We start from the raw sequence: 18217 nt of genomic DNA, 5'->3' as shown, positions 1-18217 counted from the left end.
CAATCAGATTGCGCAGTATCGAGTCTTCTCCACTGTTGACTCCCTATCCGCCTGGAGGACCACCAATACACTGCCTTCGAGGCAGATGCCGCCTCTACCACTTCCTCAGGGCCCCCTTCGGCGTCAACAATGGGGTCTCTGTCTTCCAACGAGTGATGGACTGAATGGTTGACCAGTACGGGCAGTGGGCCACGTTCCCGTATCTGGATAATGTCACCATCTGCGGCCATGACCAGCAGAACCGTGACGCTAACCTCCAACATTTCCTCCACACTGCTAAGCTCCTTAACCTGACATATAATATGGAGAAATGCGTTTTCCGCACAACCCGCCTAGCCATCTTTGGTTACGTGGTGTAAAACGGGGTCCTAGGGCCCGACCTCCTGGAACTTCCTCTCCCCCACTGCACCAAGGCCCTGAAGAGATGCCTGGGGTTCTTCTCCTATTATGCCCAGTGAGTCCCCAATTATGCGGACAAGGCCCGCCCACTCATTAAATCTACCATTTTTCCCCCGACGGCTGAGGCCCGCCTGGCCTTCAACCGTATCAATGCAGATATTGCCAAAGCCACAATGCACGCAGTAGACGAGTCCATCCCGTTCCAGGTGGAGAGCGATGCGTCTGACTTTGCCCTGGCCGCTACCCTCAACCAGGCGGGCAGGCCCATGGCTTTCTTCTCCCGTACCCTCCAGGCCTCCGAAATTCGACACTCCTCCATCAAAAAGGAAGCCCAAGCCATTGTGGAAGCTGCGCGACATTGGAGACATTACCTGGCCGGCAGGCGATTCATTCTCCTCACTGACCAACGGTCGGTTGCCTTCATGTTTAAAAACACACAGCGGGGCAAGATCAAGAATGACAAGATCCTGAGGTGGAGGATCGAACTCACCACCTGCAATTACGATATCTTGTATCGACCTGGAAAGCTCAATGAGCCCCCAGATGCTCTATCCCGCAGTACATGTGCCAGCGCACAAGTAGGCCAACTTCAGGCCCTCCACAATGACCTCTGTCACCCGTGGGTCACTCATTTTTTTCATTTTGTCAAGGCCCGCAACCTGCCTTACTCCATCGAGGAGGTCAGGACCATGACCAGGGACTGCCAGGTCTGCACGGAGTGCAAACCACACTTCTATCGGCCAGACAGAGCGCACCTGGTAAAGGCTTCCCGCCCCTTTGAGCGCCTTAGCATCGACTTCAAAGGGCCCCTCCCCTCCACTGACCGTAACGTGTACTTCCTCAACATTATTGACGAGTACGCACGTTTCTTTTTCGCCATCCCATGCCCTGACATGACCTCTGTCACTGTCATCAAGGCCCTGCACAGTCTCTTCACCTTATTCGGTTTCCCCACCTACATCCATAGCTGTCGGGGTTCCTCTTTCATGAGTGACGAGTTGGGTCAGTTCCTGCTTAGCAAGGGCATCGCCTCAAGCAGGACTACCAGCTACAATCCCCGGGGAAATGGACAGGTGGAGAGGGAGAACGTGACGGTCTGGAAGGCTGTCCTTCTTGCCCTACAGTCTAGAAGTCTCCCAGTCTCCCACTGGCAGGAGGTCCTTCTCGATGCGCTCCACTCCATCCGGTCGCTCCTGTGGACTGCCACCAATGAGACCCCTCACGAACGAATGTTTGTCTTCCCCAGGAAGTCCACCTCAGGGGTCTCGCTCCCGTCCTGGCTGACAGGCCCAGGGCCCGTCCTCCTCCAGAAGCATGCGAGAAGTCATAAATCGGATCCCCTGATCGAAAGGGTTTTTCTCCTCCATGCCAACCCACAATATGCCTACGTGGCACACCATGATGGGCGGCAGGACACAGTCTCCCTTCGGGATTTGGCACCCATAAGACCATAAGACATAGGAGCGGAAGTAAGGCCATTCGGCCCATCGAGTCCACTCCGCCATTCAATCATGGCTGATTTCAACTCCATTTACCCGCTCTCTCTCCATAGCCCTTAATTCCTCGAGAAATCAAGAATTTATCAACTTCTGTCTTAAAGACACTCAACGTCCCGGCCTCCACCGCCCTCTGTGGCAATGAATTCCACAGACCCACCACTCTCTGGCTGAAGAAATTTCTCCTCATCTCTGTTCTAAAGTGACTCCCTTTTATTCTAAGGCTGTGCCCCCGGGTCCTAGTCTCCCCTGCTAATGGAAACAACTTCCCTACATCCACCCTATCTAAGCCATTCATTATCTTGTAAGTTTCTATTAGATCTCCCCTCAACCTCCTAAACTCCAATGAATATAATCCCAGGATCCTCATACGTTCATCGTATGTTAGGCCTACCATTCCTGGGATCATCCGTGTGAATCTCCGCTGGACCCGCTCCAGTGCCAGTATGTCCTTCCTGAGGTGTGGGGCCCAAAATTGCTCACAGTATTCTAAATGGGGCCTAACTAATACTTTATAAAGCTTCAGAAGTACATCCCTGCTTTTATATTCCAAGCCTCTTGAGATGAATGACAACATTCCATTTGCTTTCTTAATTACGGACTCAACCTGCAGGTTTACCTTTAGAGAATCCTGGACTAGGACTCCCAAGTCCCGCAGGTTCCCCAGTGACCATCACCACCACCTCGACCCTACATAGTCTCCCTCCACCGCTACTCGGCTACTTCAGAATTTGGCACCCGCAGGCCCCCAAGCGACCATCAACACCACCACCGTCCCTACACCGTCTCCCTCTCCACCTACTCAACTACTGGACGAAGAAGAAGACGACACGCTCCCGGACAGGCAAGTCTCGACACCAGTGCCCACACCACAGCCGGGACTGAGGCATTCGCGGCGGAAGGTCAAAGCTCCCGACAGACTCGATCTTTAAGTCCACTTCACCCCCGCTGGACTCTTTTTTAAACAGGGGGTGAATGTGGTAAACCACTGTTACTTTATTGTATATATTGTTTGTTGGCTCTGCTGGCTCCTCCTATGGCTCCTCCCCTCAGGCTCTGTATAAAGGTGGCCGACCTCTGGCACTGCCCCAGTTCGGGACCAGTTGCCAGCAGGTTCTCGTTTAGCTTATTAAAGCCACAATTTCATTCCTCAACTCGTCCTTGTTATAATTGATGGCACAACAAGAAGGAAGGGCCCTGACAAAGGTAAGAGACAGATGAGGAAAATTCTTTCACGCAACATGTTTTTTATTGATCTGGAATGTTCTGCCTGAAAGCGGTTAGAAGCAAGTTCAATGGTTACTTTCAAACGAGAATAGAGGGCGGGATTCTCTCAGGGCACGCTGGGCTGGAGAATCGCCGGGCCGGGCGCCGCCCCGACGCTGGTCCGCCGATTCTCCGGAGAGCGGAGAATTGGCGCCATTGGCATCAGTGTGGTTGGCGCGGCACCAGTCGGGGGCCGCTCTACACAGCCTCCCTCTGGCGATTCTCCGCCCGAGATGGGCTGAGGGCCGCCGGCGCCGTCCACGTCTGGTCTTACCCGACGGGACTCCGCCATGCATCCATCCGGGGCCAGCCTGTTGGGGGGGGGGGGGGAGGGGGGTCCGACCCTGTGGGGGGCCTCTGCTATGGCCTGGCCCTTGATCGGGCCTACCAATCGGCGGGCCGGCCTCTCGGGCTGGGGGCCACTTTTGCTCCGCGCTGGTCCCTGTAGCTCTACGCCATGTTGCATCGGTGCCGGCGCGAGAAGGAAGCCACTGCGCATGCGCGCATTCGCGGCGGTCGCACTGCACATGCGCAGACCCGCGGCGCCCATTTGACGCCGGTATCAGCAGCTGGAGCGGCGTGGGTCGCTCCAGTGCCGTGCTGGCCTACTGAGGGGCTCAGAATCGCTGCTCCTGGGGGCCTATTGAAGACGTTGTGAAACGCGATGGCATTTACAACGGCGTCAACACTTAGTCTCAGGATCAGAGAATCCCACCCTGGATCTCTGCTTGAAAAGGAAAATCACTGCACACAATGGGGGAAAGAGCAGGTGGATAGGACTCTATGGATAACCCATTGTACAAGCACAATGAGCTGAATGGCCTCTCTGTGCTGTAACATTCTAATAACCCATTGGGTAGAATATTGCATCTTTTTAGGGGATGGTAAATAAATATTTTAAGCTGAGGACATTGCAGTGGAGTAGAGATAATTTTGGTACTAGTAAAGAAGTAATATGATGATCCAAATGACTCCTTCTGTGCTAAATGCCTAAAAACATTCGAGGAGTTAAAGATGTGGATGAGCTGGAGATATAGATGGATATGCTCCATATTCAGTTCTGTTGAAGGATCATTTAGATCTGAAACATTGGGCGTCATTCTCCGACCCCCCGCCGGGTTGGAGAATCGCCGTGGGCTGCCGTGAATCCCGCCCCCGCCGGTTGCCGAAGGCTCCGGTACCGGATATTCGGCAGGGGCGGGAATCGGGCCGCGCCGGTTGGCGGGCTCCCCCGCTGGATTCTCCGGCCTGGATGGGCCGAAGTCCCGCCGATAAATTGCCTGTCCCGCCGGCGTGGATTAAACCACCTTTTGAACGGCGGGACAAGGCGGCGTGGGCGGGCTCCGGGGTCCCGGGGGGGGGGGGGGGGGGGGGGGCGCGCGGGGTGATCGGGCCCCGGGGGGTGCCCCCACGGTGGCCTGGCCCGCGATCGGGGCCCACCGATCCGTGGGCGGGCCTGTGCCGTGGGGGCACTCTTTCCCTTCCGCCTCCGCCACGGTCTCCACCATGGCGGAGACGGAAGAGACTCCCTCCACTGCGCATGCGCGGGAAACTGTCAGCGGCCACTGGCGCTCCCGCGCATGCGCTGCCCTGATATGTCATTTCCGTGCCAGCTGGCGGAGCAACAAAGGCCGTTTCCGCCAGCTGGCGGGGCGGAAATCCCTCCGGCGTCGGCCTAGCCCCTCAATGTTGGGGCTTGGCCCCCAAAGATGCGGAGCATTCCACACCTTTGGGGCGGCGCGATGCCCGTCTGATTGGCGCCGTTTTGGGCGCCAGTCGGCCGACATCGCGCCGTTTGGGGAGAATTTCGCCTATTAACTTTGTTTATCTCTCCACAAATACTGCCCGACTGCTGGGTTAGTCCAGCATTTTCTGTTTTTATTTCAGATTTCCAGTATTTTGCTTTTATTTCATATTCATTAACATTTTAGTTACTTTAATGGTATACTCACCCATTGTCTCTAATGAATGCCTGTTTCCTTTTCTCAGTCTGCTGGATACTTCCTTCCATTTCTTGCATCATCCTTTGGATAGAGTTTAATTTGGTTTCCAACGATACAGCATCCAAGGGTTTCCGCAACTCCACGTCCCGAATTTGACGACCTGCTTCTTGCAGCCTGGTTTCCACAGCTTGTGCCAGTTCCAACACCCTCTGAGATAGCAAATTTATCTAAAAAGAACAGAGACAACTGTGTTATCGGTTAACCATGACTCTTGTGCTTGTGCCAAAAAACTGTGTATTCCACTCAATGGTCTTGAGTATATAACCCGTGTTGGAGGTGCTGGGTGGGATTCTCCCTTTCTGAGGCTAAGTGTTGATGCTACGCAGAATTCGTGGATTTTCACGATAGCAAAACTGGTGCCGAACCTGGATGTGGAGGGGCTAGCACCGGCGTCACCTGGGACACAATCGATTTCAACTAAAAGGGTGCGGGATACACTCAGAAGGCTGACAAGTTGCAGCCACACATGCACATTGCAATCCCCAAATACACTCATCCCATCAACAAGATGGCATTTGTTGTGCTGGAGTGCGCCATACAGCTGATGGGTCGACTGGGGCCAGAGGGCACCTAATGGGGGGTGGCCAGGAGGGACACCCATACCACCCGTGTTCACAGTGGACAGTCAGCGGTGTCCGCAGCTGCATGGCTGCCTTGCCAGCTGCGGAAATGGTGTGCCGTGCCAGTCCACCGTGACCCCACAGCCCACCACCTGGCCATTCCCCGCTACTCCCCTGGCATTGGCTGAAGCCCCCGGCCAGCGGCACAACTGTCAGCAAACTATGGCGATGTTGGAAACTCTCTTTCCCTCAGCAGCCATGATCCCAGTTTCATGGTTTTTAAAAGCACAGGTGAACCGTGCCATCGGGACCTCAGCCCATCAGAGGCGGAGAATCGCAGAGGCCCTGGAGAATGGTTAGGCCCGAAAATGACATGCAAACGGTGGTTACTGTGGGCGGGATTCTCTGATCCCGTGCCGGGTCGGAGAATTGCCGTGGGGGGGGGTGCGAATCCCGTGACACCGCTCTGACGCCGGGCCTCCGATTCTCCAGTGACTGGAGAATCGGCGGCAATGGTGGTGGCGCAGTTGCCACGGCGCCGGTCGGTGCCGCGGCGATTCTCTGTGCTCGACGGGCCGAATGCCCGCTGAGTTCGGCCGAGTCCCGCCGGCGTCGTTCGCTTGGGGTCCTACCCGGCGGGACCTCAGCGTTCTGGCTGCGGTGGCGGTCCTGGTTGGGGGGGGGGGGGGGGGGAGGAGGGGTATTCGACTCTGGGGTGGGTCTCCACGTTGGCCAGGCCCGCAATCGGGTGCTACCGATCGGCAAGCGGGCTGATTCCGGCGGGGCCTATGTTCCTCCGCGCCGGCGCAGAGACGACAACCCACGCGCATGTGCGGACCCGCGCCAGCTGCGGCACACATGCTCAGACCTGCGCCGGCCGTGGCGCACATGTGCAGATCCGCGGCGGCTGTGATGTGCATGCGTGGACCTGCGCCGCCCGTGCTGTCTCCCATATCGGCAGCTGGAGCTGTGTGAAGCGCTCCAGTGCCATGCTGGCCCCCTGTGCAGCGCAGGATCGCTGCTCCTAGCGGCCAAATGGCACCATCGTAAAATGCTCCGGGGTTTACGACGGCGTCAACACTTAGCCCCATTATGGGAGAATCCCGTCCTATCTGTGCATTCCGAACCGCATTGACACCATTGTCGAGGTGACGGAGAATAATGATTTGGTGTTAACCTATTCTCCGCCCAATCACGTTTCGGGATTTCGACGTCAGCCAACATAGAATCCCGCCGCTATCTTTGAGATAAGGGGGGGTTCTCCGCGAACCGGCGGTGCGGGCCACTCCGGCGCTGAGGAGTGGCATGAACCACTCTGGCATCGGGCCGCACCTTCAGGGGCTAGGCCGGCGTCAGCGTACTTGGCACCGTGCCAACTGGCGCCGAAGAGCCTCCACCATCCGGCACGAGTTGGCACATATGCGGGAGCGCCAGCATGTGCTCGTGAAATCCCAGCGCGTGCGCAGGGGGGTTCGTTTCCGCACCGGCCGTGGCGGAGGTTGACAGCGGCTTGTGCGGAGGGAAAGAGAGCCCCCATGGCACAGGCCCGCCCGCGGATCGGTGGGCCCCGATCGCAGGCCAGGTCACCGTGGGGGCACCCCCTGGGGTCAGATCCCCCCGTGCCCCCCCGAGGACTCTGCAGGCCGCCCGTGGAGCCAGGTCCCACCGGTAAGGACCTGTTGTGGTTTATGCCGGCAGGACCGGCCGAAAACGGGCGGCCACTCGGCCCATCGCAGGCCGGAGAATCGCCGGGGGGTGGGGCCGCTGCCAAAACCCCGATGCCGGAGAATTCGGCAGCCGGCGGAGGCGGGATTCAAGCTGTGCCCCCCGGCGATTCTCCGACACGGCGGTGGGTCGGAGAATCCCGCCCGAGGTGTTAAACGGAGGCCCCGTTCTCGTACCGGCCCCCCCCCTCCCCGCCAAGGTTTCTGATAACCCCCCCATTTTCAACCTCCACTCTCTCCACATAGCCCTGTATCACTTCTCCCACTGCCCCACTCTCTTCACAGAGCCCTGTATTAATTCTCCTACGGCCCCACTCAAAAACGACAAGATCTTGAGGTGGAGGATCGAGCTCTCCATCTGTAACTATGAGATCTTGTATCGCCCGGCGAAGCTCAATGAGCCCCCTGATGCCCTATCCCGCGGTACATGTGCCAGCGCACAGGTGGACAGACTACGGACTCTCCACTATGACCTCTGCCACCTGGGGGTCACCCGGTTCTTCCATTTTATCAAGGCCCGCAACCTGCCCTACTCCATTGAGGAGGTCAGGACCGTCACCAGAGACCGTCACCCACTCTCTCCACACAGCCCTGTATCAATTCTCCTACTGCCCCATTCTATCCACATAGCCGTGTATCAATTCTCCTGCAGCCCTACTCTCACCACATAGCCCTGTATCAATTTTCCTACTGCCCCACTGTCACTACATAGCCCTGTATCAATTCTCCTACTGCCACACTCCCTCCACATAGCTCTGTATCAATTCCCCTACGGCCCCCACTCTCTTCACACAGTCCTGCATCTATTTCCCTACTGCCCCACGCTCTCCAGATAGCCCTGAATCAATTCTCCTACTGCCATACTCGCTCCACATAGCTCTGTATCAATTCTCCTAATGCCCCACTCTCTCCACACAGCCCTGTATCAATTCTCCTGCTGCCCCACTCTTTTCACATAGCCCTGTATCAATTCTCCTACTGCCCAACTCTCTCCACATAGTCCTGTATCAATTTTCCTACTGCCCCACTCTCACCACACAGCCCTGGATCAATTCTCCTGCTACCCCACTCTCTCCACGTAGCCCTGTATCAATTCCCCTGCTACCCCACTCTCTCCACATAGCCCTGGATTAATTCTCCTACTGCCCCACTCTCTCCACACAGCCGTGTATTAATTTCCTACTGCCCCACTCTCTCCACACAGCCCTGTATCAATACTCCTGCTACCCCACTCTCTCCACATAGCCCTGTATCAATTCTCCTACTGCCCCACTCTCTCCACGGGCGAAATTCTCCCCCAACGGCGCGATGTCCGCCGACTGGCGCCAAAGACGGCGCCAATCAGACGGGCATCGCGCCGGCCCAAAGGTGCGGAATGCTCCGCATCTTTGGCGGCCTAGCCCCAACATTGAGGGGCTAGGCCGACGCCGGAGGGATTTCCGCCCCGCCAGCTGGCGGAAATGGCGTTTGTTGCCCCGCCAGCTGGCGCGGAAATGCGGCGCATGCGCGGAAGCGTCAGCGGCCGCTGACAGTTTCCCGGCGCATGCGCGGGAGCGTCAGCGGCCGCTGTCAGTTTCCCGCGCATGCGCAGTGGGGAGAGTCTCTTCCGCCTCCGCCATGGTGGAGGCCGTAGCGGAGGCGGAAGGGAAAGAGTGCCCCCAAGGCACAGGCCCGCCCATGGATCGGTGGGCCCCGATCGCGGGCCAGGCCACCGTGGGGGCACCCCCCCGGGGTCAGATCGCCCCGCGCCCCCCCCAGGACCCCGGAGCCCGCCCACGCCGCCTGGTCCCGCCGGTAAATACCAGGTTTGATTTACGCCGGCGGGACAGGCAATTTCTGGGCGGGACTTCGGCCCATCCGGGCCGGAGTATCCAGCGGGGGGTCCCGCCAACTGGCGCGGCCCGATTCCCGCCCCCGCCCAATCTCCGGTACCGGAGACTTCGGCGGGGGCGGGATTCACGGCGGCCAACGGCCATTCTCCGACCCGGCGGGGGGGGTCGGAGAATGACGCCCCACATAGCCCTGTATTAATTCTCCTACTGCCCCACTCTCTCCACACAGCCCTGTATCAATTCTCCTGCTGCCCCACTCTCTCCACATAGCCTGTATCAATTCTCCTGCTGCCCCACTCTCTCCACATAGCCTGTATCAATTCTCCTGCTGCCCCACACTCTCCACACAGCCCTGTATCAATTCTCCGACTGCCCCACTCTCTCCACATAGCCCTGTATCAATTTTCCTACTGCCCCTCTCGCTCCACATAGCCCTGTATTAATTCTCCTGTTGCCCCACTTTCTCCACATAGCCCTGTATTAATTCTCCTACTGCCCCACTCTCTCCACAGAGCCCTGTATTAATTCTCCTACTGCCCCACTCTCTCCACACAGCCCTGTATCAATTCTCCTGCTACCCCACTCTCTCCACATAGCCCTGTATTAATTCTCCTACTGCCCCACTCTCTCCACACAGCCCTGTATCAATTCTCCTGCTACCCCACTCTCCCCACATAGCCCTGTATCAATTCTCCTGCTGCCCCACTCTCTCCACATAGCCCTGTATCAATTCTCCTACTGCCCCACTCTCTCCACACAGCCCTGTATCAATTCTCTTGCTACCCCACTCTCCCCAAATAGCCCTGTATCAATTCTCCTGCTGCCCCACTCTCTCATCATAGCCCTGTATCAATTCTCCTACTGCTCCACTCTCTCCACACAGACCTGTATCAATTCTCTTGCTACCCCACTCTCCCCAAATAGCCCTGTATCAATTCTCCTGCTGCCCCACTCTCTCCTCATAGCCCTGTATCAATTCTCCTACTGCCCCACTCTCTCCACATAGCCCTGTATTAATTCTCCTACTGCCCCACTCTCTCCACACAGCCCTGCATCAATTTTCCTGCTACCCCACTCTCCCCACATAGCCATGTATCAATTCTCCTGCTGCCCCACTCTCTCCACATAGCCCTGTATCAATTCTCCTGCTACCCCACTCTCTCCACATAGCCCTGTATCAATTCTCCTGCTGCCCCACTCTCTCCACATAGCCCTGTATCAATTCCCCTGCTACCCCACTCTCTCTGCACATAGCCCTGTATCAATTCTCCTGCTGCCCCACTCTCTCCACACAGCCCTGTATCAATTCTCCGACTGCCCCACTCTCTCCACACAGCCCTGTATTAATTCTCCTACTGCCCCACTCTCTCCACATAGTCCTGTCTCAATTCTCCTGTTGCCCCACTCTCTCCACATAGCCCTGTATCAATTCTCCTACTGCCCCACTCTCTCCACACAGCCCTGTATCAATTCTCTTGCTACCCCACTCTCCCCAAATAGCCCTTTATCAATTCTCCTGCTGCCCCACTCTCTCCACATAGCCCTGTATCAATTCTCCTACTGCCCCACTCTCTCCACACAGCCCTGTATCAATTATCTTGCTACCCCACTCTCCCCAAATAGCCTTGTATCAATTCTTCTGCTGCCCCACTCTCTCCACATAGCCCTGTATCAATTCTCCTACTGCCCCACTCTCTCCACATAGCCCTGTATCAATTCTCCTGCTGCCCCACTCTCTCCACATAGCCCTGTATCAATTCTCCTACTGTGCCACTCTCTCCACATAGTCCTGTCTCAATTCTCCTGTTGCCCCACTCTCTCCACATAGCCCTGTATTAATTCTCCTACTGCCCCACTCTCTCCACACAGCCCTGTATCAATTCTCCTACTGCCCCACTCTCTCCACATAGCCCTGTATTAATTTTTCTACTGCCCCCACTCTCTCCACATAGCCCTGTATCAATTCTCCCGTTGCCCCACTCTTTCCCCAATGTTTAGTTCTGCTGCAAATATTCATCCACTATTTCCATTATGGTTGCAGTGTCTCTTTGTCAACCAATCCCTGTCAAAGCTTTCTTATCTCCAATAACCATCTGGGGGATCTATCCTCACCTCACTCTAATTTCATTATAAATGAATTATCCTATCATCAAAGGCTCTCCGTGCAGTGGAAATAACCTTGCTTTATTGATACCATCAAAACCCAAAGGGTCTCAAGAAATCACCTCTCATCCTGACCTGTTCCAATGAGACAGGCTGACAGGAGGATTTAATTCTACAATAAAAGCAAAAGTACCTCCATTTGACTTAGATGTAGAAGATTGTTACTGAGATGTTTCAAGCTTTCACCCACTAATGTAAATAATACAACAGGGCTGGTTCATGACAAAAGATAAATTTGTTAGTTAAACACAATCAGGAGTTCATGGTTTGGACTATAAAAACATTTTCCATGTCTGTCAGGCAACAGCTTGCCTGGTTAACAATGTGTGCCTGGGTGAGACATTACAGAACAAGATAAATAGTCTATGATGCAGGCACTTTTTGCATCAAAGGTAACCAGGTGTAAAATCGACCATGTTTCGGCACACTTTGTGACAATATGTAATCAGTATTTAAATCTTCAATATTTGTGTTCTAAATTTGAGCAGCTAACTTGCAAGGTCTGATTGTCTGCACTAGGGAAAGTAATTTTAAACATACCGGAAAAGCAAATTAAAATTTTAAGATGTCAATTCAGGATTTTAAATTTTACCAGTACATTTATGGAGTTGAGGTTCAGATCAGCCAATATCTGATTGAATCACAGGATAGTCTGGAGGTGAAGGGACAAATGCAATCAACTCTGGGAAGAAAATACTTCTGAAGACTCTGGTTGAAACAATTGCGAGATCAAAGGGAAGGAACACATTTCAGGAAATACTGAAGCTTATGGATGGGGCAGTGTAAACAAATTGGACCTAGAAAACCAGTTGCTGACAGCTGCACAGGACACACCAAGAGAGAAAGGGCACTGTGTTGTTAAAAATTACTGGAATTCTATAGACTATGTTATGGGCCAAGGTTTCGAAATTCCAAAGTATATTATGGAATTCACCTGCAGCAGTCGGGCCAGACAACATAGCGCCGGCCGTGCACGGACACGACCCGCCATCTCGACTCCACAGGCCACCCCTGGCACCCCTCACCAGAGCCCCCTGGCCCTTGGGGAAGCTTCCCCGGCCAGCGGCACGGATCCCGGCCGAGTGTGGTGGCGCTGGACACAGCCTCCACGCTGGGTTCCCGACCGCTGAGACCACGCATGTCGAAAACTCAGCCCAACGGGGCTGGAGCATTGCCGGAGGGCCTGCCAATGACACGCCAATGCCGTTGCAATGGCGCGTGACGCGATTAAGCCATTTCCGATGGCGTCAAATCTGCGCCGGCCCCAATTTGGGCATCAGAGTCGATTCTCTGCCCGATCGCCGCTTACGATATCGGTGTCGGGCAACGGAGAATCCCACCCTAAGTGTTAATGCTGGCGCAGAATTCGTGGAAATCCACGACAGCAAAACTCGCGCCGCAGCTGGACCGATTCCGCTACTGCTAAGGGGCTAGCACTGGAGCCACGTGGAACACAATCGATTCCAATGAGAAACGGTGCAGGATATACCGGGTTCGCAATTGACACTCAGGAGGCTGACAAACTGCAGCCGCATGTACACACTTCACTCCCACACATATCAACCCAGCCAACAAGATGACAGCAAGACGCACGGTCACATGCTTCACCGATGCCGAGCTGGTGACCCTCCTGCACGCGGTGGAGGTGAGGCGGATAACACTGCACCCCAGCCCGGGAAGGAGGCAGTGCCTGGGCGCAGGTGGCAGAAGCGGTGAGTGCCATGGGAAATACCCTCCAGATCGGCCAGCAGTGCCGGAAAAAACTGCACAACCTCAGGGCAGCCAGGGTGAGGAGGCAGAACTGTGCACTTGGTACTAACCCCCGTTCCACACCACCGGTAGGTAACTCTACCCTCCCCAACCTGGAGGGTGGCAGAAGCCCATCCTGCACCACATGCCGGCACGCATACCAGCCGCCCTGGCCACTGAGACCACGAGTTATCCACCCCCTGGGCAGCATGCATCGGACTGTCTAACACTTTTATTTTCTATTTGCCCCCCTCTCCCCCACAGGAGAAAGCTGCCTAGGAGCGGGAGAAGACTGCAGGGGGACCACCGGACTTGCGGCCCCTAACCATGGCGGAGAAAAGGGCCATGGTGGCCAGAGGAAAAGGAGGTCGCTGGGGTGGGATTCGGCCATGGGCGAGGAATGAGACCCTGCTGAGTTGTGATTCCCCATTAACACGTGTCAACCACCACCCCACCACCCTCACCCCCACACCACCCTCACCCCCACACCATCCTCACCCCCACACCACCCTCACCCCACACCATCCTCACCCCACACCACCCTCACCCCCACACCATCCTCACCCCCACACCACCCTCACCCCCACACCACCCCCACACCACCCTCATCCACACACCACCCTCACCCCCACACCACCCTCATCCCCCACACCACCCTCATCCCCCACACCACCCTCATCCCCCACACCACCCTCATCCCCCACACCACCCTCACCCCCACACCACCCTCACCCCCACACCACCCTCACCCCCACACCACCCTCACCCCCACACCACCCTCACCCCAAACCACCCCCACACCACCCTCATCCACACACCACCCTCACCCTTACACCATCCTTACACCACCCTCACCCCAACACCACCCTCATCCCCACACCACCCTCGTCCCCACGCCACCCTCATCCCAAAACCCCCCTCACCCCCACACCACCCTCATCTCAGACCACCCTCACCCCCAACCACCCTCACCCCCCACCACCTTCACCCCCACACCACCCTCACCCCACACCACCCTCACCCCCACAACCCACACTCACCCCAGTCTAATCATCCATCTTGTCTTGTGTCTTGCAGGACTTGCTGGAGATGGGGCGAGCCCATCTGGTGTCCCCCACCCCAGCCAGTGCCACGGCCGAAGCCACTCCGTGAGCCGGCACTGACGCTGAGAGCAGCCCGGACGCCAGCCCTCCACCCAAAATGCACGACGCCCCGGAGCTCAAGTCTGTGGATGACACTGACTTCCCATCACAGCTTCTCCAACACCCTACACCATTGCAGAGACACTCACCTCGGTTGGGCACTTGAGTGAAGAGGCTCCTGGGACATTATCTGGTGCGCACCACACAGCTGATCCGGTACAGCAGGTGGAGGTAGGAACACCCGAGTGGGCAGACAGTCGGAGGGCGGGCCGACACCAGGGACGAGCTGCCAATCAGATGGGTTTTGGGCTTCCGGAAGGGACAGTTCCATTGATTGTGGAGATGCAGTCACAAAGCCAGGGACTACATGCATGCTTGTCAGCAAGCATCCAGCACATGCAGGTGCAGTTGAAGTCCAGCCACGTGCAGGAGCAGGAGGTGGTGCCGACCATGTATGCCAGCAGGCCAACACCACACGACTGGCGTTTGAGGTGGAGGTATTGCGGGCGACGGTTTGGCTATGGATCAGCATGTCCAAGGCCTGGGGAATTCTGTGCAAGTGCTGGCCGAGGCCTGGGACAGGGTTGCCACCTCACAGACAATCATGTGCCAGAGCCACCTGGACATCGCAGCGGCGCTCCTGACCATGGCCCAGTCAGAGCAGGCCATGGCTGGGAACGGCGGCAGCATTGCGCAGTCATTGGCTGATGTGACCCAAACCCAGAAGGTAATCGCAGGTAAATGGGTGAAGTGGTGCAGTCCCAGACGGAGATGGTCCACTCCCTATGCTCCAAGACCGTGAAGATGCAGACCCTAGTTGAGAACAGAGCGAGCCTCCAGGACTGTCAGCGCCAGGTGGCGGGGGAGCCTCAGGGGATAGATGTAATCGCACCCCCATCCCATGGATTAGCCCGGGTGCCATCGGGCACCCCGAGGGAGGAGGAGGTGATGGGGCCGGTGTCGGTGACTACACAGGGGAGGTGCTGGAACACCGCAGCACAAGTAGCTCATAGGATGGCACTCTGAGAGAAGGCAGGACAAGTAAGGGTGGGGGAGGATTGAGGGATTTGAGGGTCCCCCCAAAAAAGTCCTAACTCATTGTCAGGCTCTCTCCTTCTACAATTCCTTCCCGATAATGATATTTGCTGGAGTCGATCCCGCGGAAGCTGTCCTTGTGTTGCATGTGGCAGCCAAGACGGGCAGACGCTGGAGTCGGCAGCAACGCCAACCCAGGCTGCAGGCAGCACCACATGTGCAGGGGGCCAGGGCACACCCTGAAGACTTGGCCACCCATCAGGTTGAGGAGGGACCCAGCAGGGGAGGCTAGTGATAGCCCAAGGTGTACAGGCATCATTGGTCATTCAATGAGCTGACGGATATCATGGGCAAAATTCTCCGGAAACAGCGCGATGTTCGCTGACTGGCGCCCAAAACGGCGCAAATCAGTTGGGCATCGCGCCGCCCCAAAGGTGCGGAATGCTCCGCATCTTTGGGGGCCGAGCCCCAACCTTGAGGGGCAAGGCCCGCGCCGGACGAATTTCCGCCCCGCCAGCTCGCGGGAAAGGCCTTTGGTGCCCCGCCAGCTGGCGCGGAAATGGCGTCTCCGGGCGGCGCATGCGCGGGAACGTCAGTGGACGCTGACGGCATTCCCGCGCATGCGCAGTGGAGGGAGTCTCTTCCGCCTCCGCCATGGTGGAGACCGTGGCGGAGGCGGAAGGGAAAAAGTGCCCCCACGGCACAGGCCCACCCGCGGATCGGTGGGTCCCGATCGGGGGCCAGGCCACCGTGGGGGCACCCCCCGGGGCCAGATCGCCCCGCGCCTCCCCCAGGACCCCGGAGCCCGCCCGCGCCACCTTGTCCCGCCGGTAAGGTAGGTGGTTTAATCTACGCAGGCGGGACAGGTATTTTAGCGGCGGGACTTCGGCCCATTCGGGCCGGAGAATCGCGGGGGAATGCCCGCCAACCGGCGCGGTGCGATTCCCGCCCCCGCCTAATATCCGGTGGTGGAGAATTCTGCAACCGGCGGGGGCTGGATTCACGCCAGCCCCCGGCGATTCTCCGACCTGGCGGGGGGTCGGAGAATCTCGTCCCATGTGCCACAGAAGACTGTGGGCATCATTCTCCGCCGGCGGGAGTCTCCGTTTTGCCGGCGCCCGGGGGTTTCCCGACGGCGTGGGGCTGCCCCACAATGGGAAACCCCATTGACCGGCCGGTGTTACGGAGACTCCCGCCGGCCGGTCGGTGCAGAAATGTGGCGGGGCGGGTAGGAGAATTTCGCCCTAGGTCTCAGCAGGAAGACATTGCGGCACCTGTGCCATGCCCTCATGGATATGCCACCCGTGGAGGTGGACACCCATTCCCGGTGGCCGTGAAGATCCCTGCAACCCAATCGTTTATGCCACTGGGTCATTCCAGGGCTCGAGAGGGGACATGTGTGGCATATGACAGTCATCCGCCCACAGTTGCATCCGGGATGTTACGGATGCTCTGCATTCCCGGTCATCCAACTATATCACTGCCCAGCTGGACCAAGCCCACCAAGATGCCCGGGTTTATCATGGAATTTACAGTGCAGAAGGAGGCCATTCAGCCCATCGAGTCTGTGCCGGCCCTTTGAAAGAGCACCCCATTGAAGCACACACTTCCATCCTATCCCTGTAACCCAGTAACCCCAGCTAACCTTTTTTGGGGGGACACTAAGGGCAATTTAGCATGGCCAATCCACCTAACCTGCACATCTTTGGATTGTGGCAGGAAACCGGAGCACCCAGAGGAAACTCACGCAGACACGGGGAGCACGTGCAGACTCTGCACAGACAGTGACCCAAGCCAGGAATCGAACCTGGGACCCTGGAGCTGTGAAGCAACAGTGCTAACCACTGTGCTATCGTGCTGCCCACGGTTACTGCCATCGCCGAGATGACCCAGGTACAGGGGGTGATCGATGCCTCACATATCACGCTGTGAGCACCAGGGCATCAGGGACTGCCCTTTTTAACAGGAAGGGGTTCCACTCCCTGAATGTTTAGATCATGTGTGACCACCGTCTTAGAATCATGTTTGTTTGTGCCCGCAACCAAGGAAGCGTCATGACAGCTACATCCTGGGACACTTGGAGATCCCCGGTATGTTCGAGCACCACCCCAGGAAGATGGATTGGCTTGTGGGGAACAAGGCATACCCACTGAGATCTTGGCTGATGACACTGGTGTGGAGGCCTGAGAGTGAGGCGGAGCCACGCTGCCACATGCTGTTATTGAGCAGTGCATTGGCCTGCTGAAAATGTGGTTTTGATGCCTTGACCACACTGGCAGTGTCTTGACATACACGCCCCAGAGGGTAACCCGCTTTGTGGTGGTCTGCTGTGGCCTCCACAATCTGACACAGCAGCAGGGCAACATGTTGGAGGAAGAGGAGGAGCATGCAGCCTCATCCGTGGAGGAGGAGGAGGTGGTCCAGGAGGGGCTGGAGGACAAACCCGAGGAGGAGCTGGAGGATTGAGGACAGGTGGCGGTGAGGGTTCGACATGCGAGGAGGAGCAGGGAGACCCTCATCATCTCCTGATTCTCTGAGGACAAGGCTATGTCCATAAGCTCAACATCCCCCCTCATTTCTCTCCCTCCTTCCACGCCCTACCCCCATTTCCTTCCCTCCCCCATCCTACCCTTTCCCTACCTCCCTGCCAATCCCAGCCACCTCCCTTTTTTCTCTTCTCTCCCCATCCCGCTCTCGCAATTACCCCCCTTCCTCCCACATTCCCCACAACCCCATCACATCGCAACCTCCCCCACCCTGTTTCTCCCTCCAAGCGGCATGAAGATTAACGTGACAGAGGCTGCACATGTATCAGGTGTAACATGTCAGGAGGGGGGGATTCAGAAGA

General features: G+C 56.9%; 1 protein-coding gene across 2 annotated transcripts in view; it reads right to left on the bottom strand.

The window, feature by feature from the left end:
- The window catches only part of LOC140405796 (uncharacterized), a 390195-nt gene that overhangs the window by 176880 nt on the left and 195098 nt on the right, over nt 1-18217 (bottom strand). For both annotated transcript variants that reach the window (XM_072494233.1, XM_072494229.1), the window contains exon 12: nt 5114-5331. In XM_072494233.1, the coding sequence (XP_072350334.1) occupies nt 5114-5331 (218 nt within the window). The remainder of the gene's footprint in view (nt 1-5113; nt 5332-18217) is intronic.

The sequence above is a fragment of the Scyliorhinus torazame genome, chromosome 2 (assembly GCF_047496885.1).
Source record: "Scyliorhinus torazame isolate Kashiwa2021f chromosome 2, sScyTor2.1, whole genome shotgun sequence".
Lineage (NCBI taxonomy): Eukaryota > Metazoa > Chordata > Chondrichthyes > Carcharhiniformes > Scyliorhinidae > Scyliorhinus > Scyliorhinus torazame.
The sequence above is the reverse complement of the archived record's forward strand: the minus strand, read 5'-3'. Positions and strand labels throughout refer to the sequence as shown.